The following is a 20,559-nucleotide window of genomic DNA, read 5'->3' as shown; positions in this document are numbered from 1 at the left end:
TTTGTCAAGCTTGACTGACACAATAATAGACACTTTGTTATATATTTTAATTGCCAAATTGCCATATACTTATGACTATTGTTAGTTTTAGCTAATCTGGTTTGTGGCAACAACAGAGAAGTACAGGTTCTTGTATAGTAGTCATGCCTTTGATTTGTTACACGTAAAATGCCTAGTTCAGCAAGTATGTAGTTAAGACTGTCAAGAATATGTAAATTAATAATTGTTAAAATTATATATTTAATGAACAATGGTTTACAATGTGTTCTATTATCTACCTTAGCCATTACTCTGATTGCTTTCATCTGGATCACCATAATTTCATTTATTTTTCTGCTGTCTCCGCAGAATATTAACCCATACCTTAAAACAGATTGAAAAAAGGCAAAGTACGCTGTCCTTACGTACTCAAATGTCACACAGCACATCAGTCTCTTCAACAGATATATAACTCTTGACAACCTAACCGCTATGTGCTCAACATGAGAGTTCCATGTTAGACTGTTGTTAAGTACGATATCTAAAAACTTTGCCTTTTGTTTTTCTAATTTTGTGGTCTTTGATAGACTGAACCACATATTCTGGGTCTTTTCCTCATTTAATAGCAGGCCATTTGCATTAAACCGTGATGTTGCATTTTCTTTTGCCAATTTCATATCACTTACAAGGTTATCAAGTACATGGTTAAAGACAGAAAAGTTTTATCATCTGCATACATATATGTCTTTACATCTATATTTCCTGGTAAATCATTTATGTGTACAAGGAAAAGAAGTGGACACAATTTAGATTCCTGTGGCAATCCATGTTGAAACTCGAGCGTGTTTGACAGATGACTTCCTGAACTCTCCACCTGTTTCCTTTTATTGGGGTATGATTTGATCAGTTTTAAGCTTTTATCACATATTCCATAGTACTCAAGTTTAGAGAGCGAAAGCAAGTGGTCAACACAGTCAAAAGCTTTGGTCAGATCACATAAGATTACCTGTGTGTGAGCATGGTCCTCGAATGCTGCTAAAATATCTTTGACTAAGAGCTCTATGGCATGTATAGCTGACCGTCTTTTTCTGTTACCAAACTGTGATGCACTTAGCATACCATTTAGTTCTACATACTCATACATCTGATGTTATATTACGCCTTCAAAGACTTTTCCTAGTACTGGAATTAGTGACATTGATCTGTAGTTTGCAGCATCTGATTTGATACCCTTCTTAAAGACTGGACTTACCTTGGATAGTTTGAAAGGATCAGGAAAAACCCCTTTTATGAGACACAGGTTCATACAATATGTTAATGGTGCTGCAATGTAATGTATGATTTCTTTCAATAGATTGTTTGACATATTAAGAATATCTTTGCTGTATGAAGTTTTCATTTCTTTGACTATTTTAAGAACTTCATGTTTGCACACCTCTTTAAATTGTTTCAATGATGATCTTGCCCTATTATGATTTAGGTTTGCTCTCTTAAGATAATCTATACATGTTACATTGGGTCTACTGATCAACTTTTTGATATCATCAGCACAGCTTACAAAATATTTAGTGAATGTATCTGCTGGTGTTGGGACTGTCTTGTTAAAGTTCCTGACTTCACCTTTGACAGTATTAATTACTGACCTGGATGTTTTGCATTGGTTTTTACTATTTTTATGAGATTTGTGTTGTATCTTTGTTTCAACAATTTTCTTATATAGTTTCTTAGTGGTTTTTTCGAGATCTTTAATTTCATTAGAATTGTTTACTTTGGCAAGACGCTTCAACAGCAGTAGCTTATTTTTTAGATTCTCCACACAGAATGTGACCCGTAATTCTGACTGACAAACACTCTGTGACGATAAAGACGGGGCCCCACGAAGGGATTGTTCGAATGGAACAAAAATCTGTAACTGCAGTTTACATGTACAGAAAAAATAATTATAGTTTCAGAGTATTGTGTAAAAGTTTGAAGTAAATCGATGTAGAACATTTCCACGTTTTTGTAATCTATACAAGGAAAAAGAAATGACACACCACAAAGGAATTATCCGAATCGCAGAGATTCTAAATGATTATAGTTCCAGAAAAATTGCATGATTTTTTGAAGAGAGAAAGCTTCGCAAGTTGAGCAAGTCACTAATGTGTTCCTCCACCTCTGGCCCTTACGCAAGGAGTTAGCGCCTTGTCACTTGTTGACAAAGTTGTTGGATGTCCTCCTGAGGGAAATCATGCCAAATTCTGTCCAATGTTGCCATCAGATTGTCAAAATCTCGAGATGATAGGAAGCATCAGCCTGTAATCCTCCGGACGTTCTCAATTGACTAGAGATCCGGCGACCTTGCTTGCCATGGTAGGGTTCAAATGGCTCTGAGCACTATGGGACTTAACTTCTGAGGTCATCAGTCCCCTAGAATTTAGAACTACTTTAACCTAACTAACCAAAGAACATCACACACATCTATGACCGAGGCAAGATTCGAACCTGCGACCGTAGCGGTCGCGCGGTTCCAGACTGTAGCGCCTAGAACCGATCGGCCACCCCGGCCGGCGCCAAGGTAGGGTTTGGCAAGCGTGAAGACCAGCACTGGAAAGTTCCGCCGTGTGCAGGTGGACATTATATTGCTGAAATGCAAGCCTAATACAGGGCGTAGAATACCGTCGATGTCCCACTGTATCATAAGGCTGTCAAGAATGGGAACAAAAGGGGTTCTGTTATGAAAAGAAATGGAACTCGAGACCATCACTCCTTCTTGTCTAGCCGTATGACAGGTGACAGTCAGATTGATATCCCACCAATGTCTGGGGCATGTCCAGACACGCGTTCATTCTGGAATTGCATTGACAGGTTAAGAATTGTCTTCAGTGACGAGTCTCGCTTCTAACAGAGCCCCGATGACCAATGAAGACTTGTCTGGAGATATCCCATGCAGTGAGGATACGAACAAGACGGTTGCGCGCCATACGACCCGACAACAAGGAATGGCGATCTGGGGTGCCATTTCTGTTCACATCCGGTTGTCATACATGGCGTTCCTACAGCATCTTAGTAATATATTTAGATATATGTTTGGAGAGAGAGAGAGAGAGACTGATTTTGATTGAGACTTTAAGTCGTAACTGGTACCTCAATTTTGGTTGCTGCCTCCTTAAATGATCAGCTTCTGCACCAGTTGGTGATGTATTATAATTTGGAGGATGTTATTGTTCTTTAAGATTTAAAGTAAGATTCTGTTGGTTACTTGGCCGTATTGCGGATAGCTTTGAGCCCAAATTTTTGTAGCTTGTCAAACTTGAGACCACTGTTGTAAATAAATTAGATCAAACAGCAGTCTGCTTTTCGTGAGAAAAGGAGATTGCTTGGTGTTGTGGTTGGCAGGAGAGCCAAAATCTTGGTACTAAAGGAGGCCGAAATGCAAGCGTTTTAGCTCACGTTGGCGTGAGGTCTGGAACATGGCAAGGGAATTAGAATTGAGAAAAACGGACGTAGCTGGTGGAATACTTAACTTTAATCCATTAATGACGAACGTCGCTCTTGACGGTACATGATTTACAATATCAATAGAAACTGATCATGGCGCCTTGTGTAGGTCGTAGCAAATAACGTAGCTGAAGGCTATGCTAACTATCGTCTCAGTAAATGAGAGCGTAATTTGTCAGTGAACCATCGCTAGCAAAGTCGGCTGTACAACTGGAGCGAGTGCTAGGAAGTCTCTCTAGACCTGCCGTGTGGCGGTGCTCGGTCTGCAATCACTGATAGTGGCGACACGCGGGTCCGACGTATACTACCGGACCGCGGCCGATTTAAAGGCTACCATCTAGCAAGTGTGGTGTCTGGCGTTGACACCACACTTGGCACACTAACTTCCTTCGAACTACTCGTCCTGCTACATCAAAATTAGTCAGTGGAGCTCAGCACCATACTATTGTACTAGAATATAATCCAATTACTGTAATTAAGAAATTATGAGAGATTGTTACGTATTGAATGAAAACTATAGAGAAAGCATTTCTTTTCCTGTATTTTAGTGAACTTTGTACACTTACAATTCTGTCGATTGATAGACGGAGACGACAATGAAGTTCACCTCCTTTTCCAAAAACAAGATATTTGTATTCTTCACTTCTAGAAAATTTGTATACATAAATGTTTGGCAACTCTTACACATACTTTACTAGGTTTTGTCACTAAAATGACAATTTTAATTAAATGTAACAATACGTTTTGAGCGACGGCCTAGCAACACGTCCTCTTTCCACAAGATACAATTAACAGTCCTCTTTTTTTATACATCAATTGTCTTTTTTTTCTAAAGCCCATACTCAAAGATTCACAACTACTATCGTTGCGAGAATTGCGCACTAAAGAGTTTCTTGCCGTCCAGCTGCGCTTCACTTGGTATTTACATACATTACTGAGCTTCTCAGAATAAAATTAGGCACAAATCAGTTAACAAAATGGCAGTGAGGCTCACATAACATTACAAGCACAGCGGTACATCGACAATACTATGTTCACGGTTTTTTTTTGCCCTTTACGGCAAGCCTCCCTGGGCTTACATTTCAGCAAAATAATGCCCACCTGCACAAGGTGAAACTTTCTACTGCTTGTGTTCACGCTTCCCATACTCTGCCTTTGCCAGCAAGGTCGCCGGATGTCTCTTCAGTGCAATGATTAAAATACTACTGTGCATTCTGATCCATCTGAAAGTTGGTAGTGCTAACTGTTCGCAGATTTAAACCATAGGAAATAAAATCATTGCGGCTACTACAATCACAGATTCAGCAACTCAAGAAGTCTCTCTCATACCTCATATCCCAGTCTTGTCAGCTGAATCACCCATTCAGTTTAAGCAGGTCATTTTGTAAAACCATAGTTAAGATCCAAAATATTATTTTGTGATTAATTATGCCTTATATAAAGTGCGTGTTCTTCGGTATGTAATCTTTGATCTGTTGTAAAGATGTAGAAAGATACGCACTATGTTTTCTCTTCACCGTTAGAATTCTTTGCATCATTTGGAGCAGGATGGCTTTAATTATATGTATTTTTGTTGATTTACTAATATGTGTAAATGAAAGTATTTTGTAAAAGGAATTAATATACAACTCTGTATATGCTGATACACACTTAGGACTTTTGAATTGTATAAATGAAAACTTGATGTGCTTCCCTCTGAAACGAAAGTGAATTAGCGCGCGCAAAATGTGGTTGGTGCAAGGGAAAAGGTGAAACAACAGTCAGTCGGAGACTAGCAAACGTACAGTCGACAACTAGTGATTGGAAACTGCACAGCGCACGTGCCGACTGAAGCTTTCAGTATTTGGAGTTGATGTGGAAAAGCCTCCAGTGGATAAATGGCTCTGCAATATTGCTCAGTTTCTGGAAAATACAATAAAAGTTGATGATCATCGCCAGGAAGATAATAACAGAGCAAATTACACTATTGGCCATTTAAATTGCCACACCACGGAGATGAGGTGCTAAAGACGCGAAATTTTACCGACAGGAAGTAGATGCTGTGATATGCAAATGATTAGCTTTTCAGAGCATTCGCACAAGATGGCGCCAGTGGAGGCACCTACAACGTGCTGACATGAGGAAAGTTTCCAACCGATTTCTCATACATAGCAGTTGACCGGCGTTGCCTGGTGAAACGTTGTTGTGATGTCTCGTGTAAGGAGGAGAAATGCGTACCATCACGTTTGCGGCTTCGATAAAGGTCGGATTGCAGCCTATCACGATTGCGGTTTATCGTATCGCGACATTGCTGCTCGCGTTGGTCGAGCTCCCACGACTGTTAGCACAATATGGAATCGGTAGGTTCAGGAGGGTAATGCGGAACGTCGTGCTGGGTCCCAACGGCCTCGTATTACTAGCAGTCGAGATGACAGCCATCTTATTCGCATGGCTTAACCGATCGTGCAACCACGCCTCGATCCCTGAGTCAACAGATAGGGATGTTTGAAAGACAATAACCATCTGCAACAACAGTTCGACGACGTTTGCAGCAGCATGGTCTATCAGCTCGGAGACCATGGCTGCGGTTACCCTTGACGCTGCATCACAGACAGAGGCGCCTGCGATGCTGTACTCAACAATGAACCTTGGTGCGCGAATGGCAAAACGTCATTTTTTCGGATGAATCCAGGTTCTGTTTACAGCGTCACGATGGTCGCATCCGTGTTTGGTGACATCGCAGTGAACGCACATTGGAAGCGTGTATTCGACATCACCATACTCGCGTATACCCGGCATGATGGTATGGGGTACTATTGGTTATACGTCTCGGTCACCTCTTGTTCACATTGACGGCGCTTTGAACAGTGGACGTTACATTTCATGTGTGTTACGATCCGTGGCTCTGCCCTTCATTCGATCCCTGTGAAACCCTACATTTTAGCAGGATAATGCACGACCGCATGTTGCAGGTCCTGTACGGGCCTTTCTAGATACAGAAAATATTCGTCTACTGCCCTGCCCAGCACATTCTCCAGATCTCTCACCAATTGAACACGTCTGGTCAATGGTGGCCGAGCAACTGGCTCGTCACAATACGCCAGTCACTACCCTTGATGAACTGTGGTATCGTGTTGAAGCTGCATGTGCAGCTGTACCTGTAGACGCGATTCAAGCTCTGTTTGATTCAGTGCCAAGGCTTATCAAGACCGTTATTACGGCTAGAGGTGGTTGTTCTGAGAACTGATTTCTCAGGATCTATGCACCCAAATTGCGTAAAAATGTAATCACATGTCAGTTCTACTATAATATATTTATCCAATGAATACCCGTTTATCATCTGCATTTCTTCTTGGTGTAGCAATTTTAATGACCAGTAGTGTACTTACAATGGAAAAGTCCACCTGGTGTTATGTATTCGTCACCAACATTGCGCAGTCACTTCAGCAGAGAGGAGAAGTCAGATCTTTGAAAAGTGTATGCATCAGCACATTTACTAAAGTATGTGAAATTAATGTAACTCATGTTAAATTTGTGTACCAACCTTGATTAGTTTCCTATCTTGATACCTCTCAGCGATTTCCAAGTACCCTGATTATGGTAACTGGTAAAAAACCAATTGTTTAACTACTTTTGCTTAAACCTGAGTGCTAAAAAGTTGCCTATAATTACTGAGGATTTTATTGGAGTTGAGGGAGGAAATAAATGTTTCTTTTATGAAAGCGTCCCCAGTAACTGAATTGCTTTAGTTCAAAGTGTCAGTGTTATAAGAATTAATTGATTTCATTCTGTCTTGAAAATATTAATGTTCGTGCTGATGACAAATAGGCAACACGATTTTGGGGTTAGTTGGAAGTAAATGTACTTAAAATCAGATTTGAAAATCCTGTTGAAAAGGTCTTCTTCATTAACTGTTATAAAATTCATACAAGGTGAATGAAAGTTATGAACTGGCTTTCAGGTTCCTAGGCCATCATAAGGTAACTTAATGCACAAACATCTGAATCCACACAACTTCAGCGACGGTTCACAGCTGTACAAAGATTGTTGCACAAAAACATGTGGCATTTTATCACAGTATCGATAGAAAAGACAAGCATAATATAATAACGAAAGAGACTCTGAATAAATAAATATTATATTAGACTATATCTAAATATTAAAACTAACTGAACGTATAAGTCAAATAGTCACAAACGAGTGATGGCTCATACTGCTGAATGCGATGACCAGGCTAAAAATAGAGGGGAGGGGGGCAAGGGTGGAAAGGAATTCATGGAACGTGGCTGCAGAACAGTTATAACAAGAATATCATCAAATGGCGAGAGAAATATTTTTAACTGGCTACTGCTGCATTAGTAAGGGCAAGTAATGGAATTGTTTGCTCATTAAGGATCGGGTCAGAATTTCAGGTAAAGATAGTTGTCTGCATTTAGGCAAACGAGGAATCTATTTCTTTTCTTTAGTCTTCAACACCTTTTATGCTCAATCTGGTAGATAAATCACTACATAAGTGACCTCCATATCCATAGCTCCATATAAAAGCTGGACCATAGTTCTTGTATTTCAGTTTCCTAGCAAGTACCTGTGAACCCTACCTTCATATAACACGGAGACCAATTTGTTGCCAGTGTGGCTTTGTGCTGTCTAAGGAGGACAAAGGCTTGCAGAGAATGTTGGCAGTTAGGTTACAATTACTGTATGCTATTATTTTAATTATTTCCAGCTCATTTTTGAAACCTGATTTTGTTCATGGTACAGATAGTAGGTAGTGGAAAATATATGAATCTAAAAGTTAGTGGTAGTTCTGGGTAACCGTATTCTGCAGGAGGGTTATTTTGTAGGCATACGGTTGATATGCTTTGATTAGCTCTAAATATGATTTTTCGATTTGTAACCATTCTTCCTCATATAATTACAATGAATATAGTGATTCAACGATCGATGCATGTTTGTGTGTTATGGCATGCTGGAAAATAGCCAGTATTATTGTGTCTCTTGTAATAACTTTTCTGTATATCTTAAATGAATTTTGTTGTTCACTAATCCCGATAGTGACCTCTAAAAAGTTGAAAGAGTCTCCTCCCAACAATTTTGTAACCTTAATTTCACTGTGGTGTGAATTCAAATGTTGAAAAAAAATTTAATTGTCTGGTGGTATCTGTCCCCAAGCACGGTACATCATCAACATATCTAGTTCAGTATTTTATTTCAGAACTAATTCAGAACGTTAAGTTTATCTGCAGAATTCGGCCATGTGGCTTAGGTGCCGAAACTCGTCGACAAAGTTACTGGCTCGCTGCAAGGCTCCTTGTCACGACCTGGTTGACACACTGAACAGCGCAAATAACAGACAAATTGCACTGCAAACTTTAAAATAATTCCAAGTGAACGAAATAGAGAAAATAAATAGAAGTCATCCACACCACCGACCCTACGAGCATGAGGAGCCGGAAGAGGGAATTTACGCCTACGGTATTTTTATACAAATGATAAGTCATGTAGAGAACAAATGTAGCTAAAATTGCTCCAGGATTCCCTGAATGATTCGTATCTGTAAGGCATGTAGATGGTTCTTAACCCCACAATCCTTCTGTCTACAAAGATAATAAGTAACCAGTAAACCACCGATTCTTTAAAGAATCGAACTCAGCTGTATCAAACAGCTTCGAACTTGTGATTACTTTAAGAAAGAGGTCATCTGGTAAACACTGGAACTCTCATTACAAAATAATGGTGTTGGTGATTTGTGTTCCGTTCTGACATAACCTACTCGTAGTTTCTCTAGATTTATCATACTAAGTTTCGTGCAGTGATATAATTTTGGATGTATATTCAGTGGTATACGCGACTGCCGACTGCGAAATGTATTGCGATACAGTTAGTAGTAAAGATGTAAATAACTAAGTCTTGTCTGATGCTGAGGTTTGACTGTATGAACAGCAAAAATTTAGGCTAGTAAGCCGTAAACGTTTTCCTTTCATCGTTTTATGGTGGTCGTCAGCGAGAAAAAATTTCGTAAGGTGTAAAGTTATGTGTGAAGTCGGTTGTACGTCATTAAGTGGTCTGATTTTCAAATTCTGGAGGCACATACTCTGGGTATTTGTGCGCAGTTCAGTTATGCTTCTATTTCACCACCAACTGGACCCCTTTGAGAGGCAGGTGGTTCTTACATCCGCAGTCCTCCCTACCAGACAGCAAGTTACATGTCTACAAGTTTGGCTGAAATGGACCGAGTGGTGTAGGAGGAGATGTGGAGATCCGCATGTACGTCTATGGGTGAACTATAGCTTCTCCGACAAACTTTCAGAGGTGGCAGTACAGATCGAAAATAGAAAAAGAATATTTTAATTGAATCAACTGTGGGTTCTTGGTGAAACATTGTAAAGTAACTAAACAAACACTGTTTTTTTGCCTTGTTTCACAAATTTTATCATTAATATTACTGCAAAATCTAGGTTTCGGGCTATAAGCCCATTCTCAAGTACATTACTGAACCCCCAAGGTGATAATGCACAGGTAACCATGAAGATAAGGCAAAGAAAATCATCTCAGTTTCTTAACGTATCGATTCATATCTTAATGTAAAATTACGTCAATGACCATTTTTTAACAAATTACATATGTAATTACACAATTCAGGAATCAGAATAACATGATACAACTGAAGTTATGGATCAGCCAGGAACTTTTTAGCTACTGACGGAGTGAGGCCCAAAGTTTTGCTTCTATCCTGGGGTTGTGTTCTCAACTAAAAGAGGAGAATAACTGAATTTGGATTTGTTCGTTTAGTAATAGATGCGGGGTGTACACAACTGTCTTTTAATTTCTAAAATTTATAATTGATTGAGTTTAGCTGGAGACTGAAGAAGCCGGATATAGCCTTTGCGGAACATTGCCTGAACAACAACAACAAACACATAATAGATGTGTAAGTCTTATACATAGAGGAAAAGGGGGCTAAAATGGTTCAAATGGCTCTGAGCACTATGGGACTTAACATCTATGGTCATCAGTCCCCTAGAACCACTCGGCCACCGCGGCCGGCAAAATAGGGGGGCTAAACTCAACCAATTAGAAATTTTAGAAATTAAAAGACTAATGTGTACATTTCCAACCCTAGTATTAAAGGAGTAGATCCAACTCAGTTATTCACCTCCTTTAAATGAGACCACAACCTCGGGATGGAAGCAAAACTTTGGGCCATAGTCCATCAGTAGGTAAAAAGTTCTTAGTTGATGCATAACTTTAGTCTTGTCATGTTAGTATAATTGCTGAATTCTGTAAATACATATGTAATTTGTTAAAAATGGTCATTGACGTTATTTTACATTAAGCTATCGATCGATACCTTAAGAAAATGAGACGATTGTATTTGCTATATCATCATGTTTAAATATGCATTATCATCTTTTGGATCAGTAATGTATTTAAAACTGGGTTTATACCCCGAAACCTAGGCTGCTCTATGAGCACTTGTTCAATGGAGGAGTTGTGTTTCGTAGTAGTGAAGATTAACAAGCGCCCGTGGCTCTTGAGGGATGCACTTTAGCGCCCTTGTTTTCTAGACTTTTTTTCATATTTTGTTCCATAGTACGGTGGAGTTCCGGTTCACTATGTGTACAGAGATTCATGTGAAAATTACGGTCTCAGTTCAAAACTCTACAGTCGGCATGTGTACAAAAGTAAATTAATTTCTCTAAGTCAATTCTTTACAGACGAATGGAAAAACTGGTAGAAGCTGACATCGGGAAGATGAGTTTGGATTCCGTAGAAATCTTGGAACATGCGCGGCAATACTGACCCTACGACTTGTCTTAGGAGATAGATTAAGGAAAGACAAACCTACGTTTCTAGCATTTGCAGGCTTAGAGAAAGCCTTCTACAATGTTGACTGGAATACTCTCTTTCAAATTCTGAAGGTGTCAGGGGTAAAATATGGGGAGTGAAATGCTATTTACAATTTGTACAGAAACGAAATGGTAGTTACAATAGTCGAGGGGAACGAAAGGGAAGCAGTGGTTGAGAAGGGAGTCAGACATGGTTGTGGCCTATGCCCGATGTTATTCAGTCCTTATATTGAATAAGCAGTAAAGGAAACAAAAAAAAATTGGAGTGGTAATTAGGGACCAGGGAGCAGAAAAAAAAACTTTGAGGTTTGCTGCCGGCATTGTAACTCTGTCAGAGGCAGCAAACGACCTGGAAAATCTGCTGAAATGAATGGACAGTATCTTGAGAGGAGAATATAAGATGAAAGTCATCAAAGACGAGGATAATGGAATGTAGTTGAATTAAATCAGTTGATGCTGAGGGAATTAGCTTAGGAAATGAGACAGTTAAATTAGTAATTTAGTTTTGCTATTTGGGAAGCAAAATAACTGATGATTGTCAAGTAGGGAGGGTATAAAATGTCGACGCATGGCAAGGAAATCGTTTCAGAAGAAGCGAAATTGGTTAAGAGCGTGTATGGAATTAAGTGTCAGGAAGTCTTTTATGAAAGTATTTGTATGGAGTGTAACAATGTATAGAAGTGAAACATAGACGATAAATACACTACTGGCCATTAAAATTGCTACACTACGAAGATGAGGTGCTACAGACACGAAATTTAACCGACAGGAAGAAGATGCTGTGATATGCAAATGATTAGATTTTCAGAGCATTCACACAAAGATTTTTCATACACAAACAGCAGTTGACCGGCGTTGCCTGGTGAAACGTTGTTGTGATGCCTCGAGTAAGTAGGAGAAATGCGTACCATCACGTTTGCGACTTCGATAAAGGTCGGATTGCAGCCTATCACGATTGCGGTTTATCGTATCGCGACAATTCTGCTCGCGTTGGTCGAGTTCCAATGACTGTTAGCAGAATATGGAATCGTTGGGTTCAGGAGGGTAATGCGGAACGCCGTGCTGGATCCCAACGGCCTCGTATCACTAGCAGTCTAGAAGACAGGCATCTTATCCGCATGGTTGTAACGGATCGTGCAGCCACGTCTCGATCCCTGAGTCAATAGATGGGGACGTTTTCAAGACAACAGCCATCTGCACGAACAGTTCGACGACGTTTGCAGCAGCATGGACTATCAGCTCGTTGACCATGGCTGCTGTTACCCTTGACGCTGCATCACAGACAGGAGCGCCTGCGATGGTGTATTCGACGAACCTGGGTGCACGAATGGCAAAACGTCATTTTTTCGGATGATTCCAGGTTCTGTTTACAGCATCATGATGGTCGCATCCGAGTTTGACGACATCGCGGTGAACACACATTGGAAGCGTGTATTCGTCATCGTCATACTGGCATATCACCGGGCGTGATGGTATGGGGTGCTATTGGTTACACGTCTCGGTCACCTCTTGTTCGCATTGACGGCACTTCGAACAGTGGATGTTACATTTCAGATGTGTTACGACCCATGGCTCTACCCTTCATTCGATCCCTGTGAAACCCTACATTTTAGTAGTATAATGCACGACCGCATGTTGTAGGTCCTGTACATGCCTTTCTGCACGAAAATGTTCGATTGCTGCCCTGGCCAGAACATTCTCAAGATCTCTGACCAACTGAAAACGTCTGGTCAATGGTGGCCGAGCAACTGGCGCGTCACAATACGCCAGTCACTACTCCTGATGAACTGTGGTATCGTATTGAAGCTGCATGTGCAGCTGTAGCTGTACACGCCATCCTAGCTCTGTTTGACTCAATGCCGTTATTACGGCCAGAGGTGGTTGTTCTGAGAACTGATTTCTCAGTATCTATGGACCCAAATTGCGTGAAAATTTAATTTCATGTTTGTTCTAGTATAATATATTTGTCCAATGAATACCCGTTTATCATCTGCATTTCTTCTTTGTGTAGCAATTTTAATGGCCAGTATTGTAGTTTACACAAGAAGAGAATAGGTTTCGAATTGTGGCGCTACAGAAGAATGTTGAAGATTAGATGGGTAGGTCATGTAGCTAATGAGGAGTAACTGAATAGAATTGGGGAGAAGAGGAATTTGTGAAACAACGTGACTAGAAGAAGGGATCGGATCGTAGGATACGTTCTGGGGCATCCAGGAATCACCAACTTAGTACTGGAGGGAAGTGTGGAGGGTAAAAATCGCAGAGGGAGTCCTAGAGATGAATACACTAAGCATATTCAGAAGGATGTAGGCTGTAGAAGCTATTCGGTGATGAAGACGCTTGCACAGGATAGAGTAGGAAGGAGAGCTGCATCAAAATAGTCTCTGGACTGAAGAGAACAACCACAAGAACAAGTCAATCTAAAACTGTACATTTCACAAAGATGCCCGTTTGGGCATATCGATAATTGAGACTGTGGGTTATAGTGTATACGGAGAACTGTCGCGGCAAGTGGCGCGGCGCGGCACAGGCTGGCAGGAGGATTCGCGCAGCGTCTGGAGCCGACCGACAGCTGCGCCCACCTGCAAGATGTCGGACAGCAGCTGCTCCGACTGCTGGTCGCTGCTCAGCATCGAGTCCTGGGCGCCCCAGAAGACGGGCCTGCGCGCCGAGCCCGGCGTGTCGGTGGCGGGGGCGGAGGCGGAGGGCGCTTCAGTGGTCGCCGCGGCCACCGCCCCCGCAGCGCCTGCGCCGGCGCCGGAGGCGGCCGCCTCGACGCAGTAGCCGGCGTACTGCGGGTAGCCGAACGGTCCGCCGTCGTAGCCCGTCTGGTTGCCGTAGCGGTAGCTCGGGTTGGCCGAGCCCGCCGACGACACGCTCAGGTCGGACTGCGACAGGCCCGTGTTGCTGCGGGGCGGCGCCGCCCCCGACGCCGGCGCCACCCCCGAGGACGCCTCCTCGACCGACGCGCCGCCGCCCGCGTCCTCGTCGTCGTCGTCGGCGTCTGCACGGTGAACCTGGAACGTGAGGGGAGGCACTGCTGACGAGGCTCTCTGGCAAACCGCGCCCTCAGCTGGACTCCCCTCTAAACAGGACTGTCCATCTCTTGGCACTATATGCTGCCGTTAATCGGAATTCATGCTCGAATTCTTACTGATCGATTATACATTACGTATTTTGACAAGAGAAAAAGGTTTTACATCTTCATTATTTCCCCTAGATTTTGGCAGATAAGCCTTTCAACCGAAACGTGTTTTCGTAAAGTAATGGTTAAGATTAATGGTTATCATAGTTTGGTATACATGTTTGGTTAAACGTGTACTGTGTTACCAAAATCTAGACTATGGTAACATTAACTGAAGCTCCTTCACTTGCTTAAACCGTCACCCCTTACCTTTTCATGTTCAAAGTCTGCCTGTATTAGCACACACTCTCTATGTTCTTGGAATTCTCTTAAATTCTAAGAGGAGAATGGCGTGGCTGAGCATGTGTGCAGCAGATAAAGTAATCCAAAATATCCAGAACACCGTCCTCGAACTGCAACGGCTGGGACGGGTACTGAGGGAAACGAAAGGGCGCATCTGGCAGCCAAGGAAACGTGCCTTGATGCTGAATTACTTCAGTGTGCCGTCTCCCTGCGTGCTGCCACCTCGCTGCTGAGGTACAGAGTCACCCGTCAATGGGAAGAAGACAATAAGCTGTTTCTCGTCCAGTGGCGTGCCTCATTCCAGCCACGAAGACGGGACGAGTTTTCTGCTTACTCGTGTTCACCTAAGCCACATCCCTGTGATGCATGATTTGTTGCTTTGGTAAGAGGATTCTCCAATGTGTGCTGCTTGTGGTGTGCAGATCAGTCTGGGCCACACTTTTCGAGACTGCGTTTTATTTTCGGACCAGGGGTTAGTGGCAGACTTGCTGACAGATCTGCCTTCTATTTTAACTGACACTGAAACGAATGTGTTTAGAGCTCCAAGGTTTTGTCATCTGCCCAACGTATTTCCAAAAATTGCAGTGAGATGTTCTTGATGTGTTACCACGGTGACTATGTCGACCACGATTTTGTTAGTGGTCAGCCTTTCTGTTAGATATTCTTTGCTTTCACTTCTGTTTTAATTCCACGTGTATCAGCGATCACCCTTCTCCATTGTATTAAGGCGTGTGTGATAGAATGGTTGTGTGGGTCAAAGCGAGTGAGGTGGGAGTGAGTGCATGAGTGTTATTTTATAGGTTTCCTCTTCACCTTGTGTCAACAATTTTAGTCATTTTATCCACATTGCTTTCTTTTAACACACACACATACACACACACACACACACACACACACATGGGGAGTTTTACGAAAGAAAGTAGAGTTCATCTAGGACTAGGAGTAAAATGGTGAAAAGAGTTGTTGCTGCTCAGAACTCGACGATTGGTCGGAAGAAGGCATGAAATAGTTTATTGTTCCAAAACAACACGAATTTATGTATCATGAAGTACGTTACAACAACGGAATCAGCAAAAACCAATGACGGGAAGATGTACAATTTCTGATAAAGAAGCAGCAGAAGAGCTGATTTAGTGCTGCATTGCAATGCAGTCTTATTTCATTGGAGTTACTGGTAATGGTTTAGGAAAAATTGCCGCCCATTGCACAAGGAGAAATAGCATTGAACACCCCTTAAAAGACGAAATTGCTGGGAAAAGTACCTTAACCTCTGTCTTGAACGCTACAAAAGCAGACTAATACAACTAAAACCTACGAAGTGCATTCAAGTTCTAAGGCCTCCGATTTTTTTTTCTAATTAACTACTCACCCGAAGTCGATGAAACTGGCGTTACTTCTCGACGTAATCGCCCTGCAGACGTACACATTTTTGACAACGCTGACGCCTTGATTCCATGGCAGCGGCGGAGGCTTCTTTAGGAGGGCAATAGCAGCACGGCTGGTGAATGTGCGGCCACGGAGAGTGTCTTTCATTGTTGGAAAAAGCCAAAAGTCAGTAGGAGCCGGGTCAGGTGAGTAGGGAGCATGAGAAATCACTTCAAAGTTGTTATCACGAAGAAACTGTTGCGTAATGTTAGCTCGATGTGCGGGTGCGTTGTCTTGGTGAAACAGCACACGCGCAGCCCTTCCCGGACGTATTTGTTGCAGTGCAGGAAGGAATTTGTTCTTCAAAACATTTTCGTAGGATGCACCTGTTACCGTAGTGCCCTTTGGAACGAATGGGTAGGGATTACGCCCTCGCTGTCCCAGAGCAAGGACACCATCATTTTTTCAGCATTGGCGGTTACCCGAAATTTTTTTGGTGGCGGTGAATCTGTGTGCTTCCATTGCGCGGACTGGAGCTTTGTTTCTGGATTGAAAAATGGCATCCACGTCTCATCCATTGTCACAACCGAAGAAAAGAAAGTCCCATTCATGCTATCGTTGCGCGTCAACATTGCTTGGCAACATGCTACACGGGAAGCTCTGTGGTCGTCCGTCAGCGTTCGTGGCACCCGCCTGGATGACACTTTTCGCATTTTCAGGTCGTCATACAGGATTGTGTGCACAGAACCCACAGAAATGCCAACTCTGGAGGCGATCTGTTCAACAGTCATTCGGCGATCCCCCAAAACAATTTTCTCCACTTTCTCGATCATGTCGTCAGACCGGCTTGTGCGAGCCCGAGGTTGTTTCGGTTTGTTGTCACACGATGTTCTGCCTTCATTAAACTGTCGAACCCACGAACGCACTTTCGACACATCCATAACTCCACCACCACATGTCTCCTTCAACTGTCGATGAATTTCGATTGGTTTCACACCACGCAAATTCAGAAAACGAATGATTGCACGCTGTTCAAGTAAAGAAAACGTCGCCATTTTGAGTATTTAAAACAGTTCTCTTTCTCGCGGCTGGCGGTAAAATTCCATCTGCCGTACGGTGCTGTCATCTCTGGGACGTATTGACAATGAACGCGGCCTCATTTTAAAACAATGCGCATGTTTCTATCTCCTTCCACACACGCGGCACACGACGCACGACGCAGTGCTGTTCGAGATGTCGTTGAGAGAGGATGCGTTACTTGCGAAGGGTGTGGTGGATCGCCGTCCGTCGAGGCCAGCTCAGGCGACTGAGCTGATCCTGGTAGCGGCCCCATCCGGCCCCCCACTTATGACGAACCGGCTTACGACCACTGACGATGACAGGATTGACTCTTCGGGTTGTGACGCGCACTCTCGTGATCGAGTGTTCATTCTTCTGAACAAACTCGCCCATGGGGGCTCCTACCCTAGTCGAAAGGACGACGAGGCGGCTATACTCGCCTTCTGTAACATTCAGAAGGCTGCCACTCTACCGTACACGAGGCAGCAAGTGTCGGGTGTGCCACCGAGAGCCCCGCCGGTCGGATCGCACGAGTTCGCGGTCCCGGCGGTGACGGCCTCTGCTGGAGTTGCGCCGCTGGCCTCGACCACTCGAGAGGTCGATGTGCCCCCGGTTGCCCCCCTGGTCCCCAGAGACACAAGAAGAGCCCGTGGCTACGCTAGCTGCGGCCACCGAGATGGAGGCCATCGACCTGCCCGACGCAAATTTGGCTGAGGCGATTGCCGAGTCAGAGCGCCGTGACACTGACCTTGACGCTGCCCGCGCGCCCAGAAAGCGCCGGGCTGCGACGCATGATTCTGACACTCCCTCTCAGACATCTGAAACAGCGAGGCCGCCGAAGAAGGCCTCCAGGGCCTCCCTCCCCTCCACCACAGAGTCTGGACGACTATCGAGGGCTCCTCCAAGAGCACCGCCTCGCAGAGATCGACGAAGGCGCGGCGGCCCACTCGTCCACCTGCCACCTCCCGGCAGCCGGACGAGGATGGTTTTGTCGCCAAGGCCAGGGCTGCTGCGCTGCAGCAACCGACCCCGCTGCCGACCGCCAACACGTTTGCGGGCGCCAGCGTAGATGCGATGGAGGATGGCGCCGCGCCTCTGGTGTCGGCCCAAAAGAAGCCGCAGCGTATCGTCATCCAATGGGCGGGCGAGTACAAGGAGTTCCAGCAAAAACTAGACAGGGTGGCCACGTCCGCCACTGTCAAGAACGCAGGCCGTGACCTCTACAAGGTCACGGTGTCCTTCAACGAGGAGTACCGCGCGGTGATGGACACCATCTGCAAAGATGGCCTCCCGTCCTACACGCACCACTCTGAGCCGCTCAAACTTCGGAAGGTGGTGTTCCGCCACCTTCCCCTCAACTTTGGTGCGGACTACCTTCGGGAGGAACTCGAGGACATGGGCTTCGGCGTCTGGTCCACCGGACTGATGAAGTCCTCGCGCACGCACTGCGACATGCCGCTGTACCAGGTTGTCCTCGTTGACAACCTGGAAAACCGGAAGATTTTCCAGGTGCAGCGGGTCGGGTCGGCCAGGTCAAAGTGGCGGTGGAACTTCTCCGGGCCAAAGGCAAGAGGGCCCAGTGCTTTTCCTGCCAGAGGCTCAACCACGTCTCCCGCTACTGCTCTATGTAGTCCCGCTAAGTCAAGTGCGCGGGACAGCATGAGAGCAAGTCTTGCGGGCTTGCTAAGGAAGAAAAGCCGACGTGCTGCAACTGCGGCGGCGCGCACGTTGCCAGCTACAGAGGCTGTTCGGCCTTTAAAAGGGGCCGAAACCAATGGAGCGGAGGGGCTGCTCCTTCTCGTAAGGTGCACCCGTCCACCAGCTTTGCTGCCGCCACCAAAGGCGGACCATCAGCCGCCACCGCCCGACGTTCGGAACAGGTGGCGGGCGGGACGCAGCAACCGGTCGCGCCGCCCACGGCTTCGCCCGGGGGGAGGCAACCCCCGCGCCCACGCAGAGCGCGCGGGTTGCCACCCAGCGCAGGCGTCGGCGGCGTGTGGGCTGGGCCACCCCTGCCGCTGCACATCGGACTGCCGATGACACTCTGCCGCAGCAGAGGACGGAACCTGGTGCTGCGCCGCAACCGCGACCGGCTGCCGACGCTCCACGGCAGTCGTCTACTTCGGAGCGGCCGCAACCGCCCCAGCGGCCACCACCGCCCCCTCGGCCACCGACGCAGCCGAGCTCCGTTCGCTCTTGCGGGAGTGGCAACTCACACGGCAGCCAGAAACGAAGCGCCGCCTCAACAGGGCGCGACGCGAGATTCGGGCCGCCATCGATGAACATCGGAATCCGGACTGGGCGGGCTTGGTGGCCACCCTAACTACGACAGATGGTAGTGCTTGGCGGACCGCCAAGCGTTTCCTTCGTCGTCGCCAGCGAGTCCCGCCTCTCCATACGGGTGCGAACGTTGTCTGCGAGCCAGATGCTAAAGCCAGCATCCTCGCGGACACGTTCGCGGAAAATTTTCGACCCGTTGATGGTGTGATCGATACCGATCATGTTCGTCTGGTGGAGGACCGCCTGCCGGTTTTCCTCGCTGCAAGGGAGGAAGATGATTCGATCGAGGAGATCACAGCTGAGGAAGTGGAACGGCAGCTCCGTCGACTCAACCCTAAGAAGGCGGGTGGCACGCATGGTGTCATCAACCGCCTGTTGAGGATGATACCGCCGGAGGTACACCAATCTCTGGCCGACGTCTTTAACAGCATCCTCCGCTCTGGGACCTTCCCTTCCGCATGGAAACATGCGGAAGTGGTTGCCATCCCCAAGAGCGGCAAGGATCCACGCCAGGCAGCGAACTATCGGCCGATCAGTCTGCTCCCGTTTGAGAGGTTGTACGTGGAGCGGCCGCTGCGCCTCGTGACGGAACAGCAACTCCTTCCCGAGGAGCAGTTTGGTTTCCGGAGGGGCCACTCTACCACGCAGCAGCTGTTGCGCCTCGTGGAGCAGGCGATGCGAGCGCTGGAGACGCGGGAGTACCTAGGGGCGGTGCTTCTCGACGTCTCCAAGGCCTTCGACGGCCTCGTGTACAAACTTTTTGTGCACGGGGTACCGACGTCGCACGTGGTCCTGCTGCGCTCGTATCTCTCGGGGCGCACATTCCACGTCCGAGCTGATGAGGGCACTTCAACCGACCGGCAGATTCGAGCGGGAGTGCCGCAGGGGTCGGTCCTCGGTCCCCTGCTGTACTCCCTGTATACCGCCGACGCCCCGCGGGTGGCAGGCGTGGAGTTGGCACTCTATGCTGACGACACGCCGTTGTTCACCCGCAGCATGAACGCGGCCGAGATGCGCCGCCGCCTCCAGCTCGGATGTAACGTCCTGGGGGCCTGGTCCACGAACTGGCTCCTAAAGTTCAACGCTGCAAAGAGCCAGGCTGTCATCTTTAGCAGAAGGAGGCTGCCACCGGGCCTACCG

At 45.6% G+C, this 20,559-nt stretch overlaps 1 protein-coding gene across 1 annotated transcript in view; it reads right to left on the bottom strand.

Annotated features, from left to right (window-relative positions):
* Positions 1-20,559, bottom strand: part of LOC126355635 (uncharacterized) — a 427,254-nt gene that overhangs the window by 7,744 nt on the left and 398,951 nt on the right. The window contains exon 7 of the mRNA XM_050006001.1: positions 13,871-14,305. Coding sequence (XP_049861958.1) covers positions 13,871-14,305 — 435 coding nt within the window. The remainder of the gene's footprint in view (positions 1-13,870; positions 14,306-20,559) is intronic.

The sequence above is a fragment of the Schistocerca gregaria genome, chromosome 3 (assembly GCF_023897955.1).
Source record: "Schistocerca gregaria isolate iqSchGreg1 chromosome 3, iqSchGreg1.2, whole genome shotgun sequence".
Classification (NCBI taxonomy): domain Eukaryota; kingdom Metazoa; phylum Arthropoda; class Insecta; order Orthoptera; family Acrididae; genus Schistocerca; species Schistocerca gregaria.
This window is presented reverse-complemented; position numbering and strand designations above follow the sequence as displayed.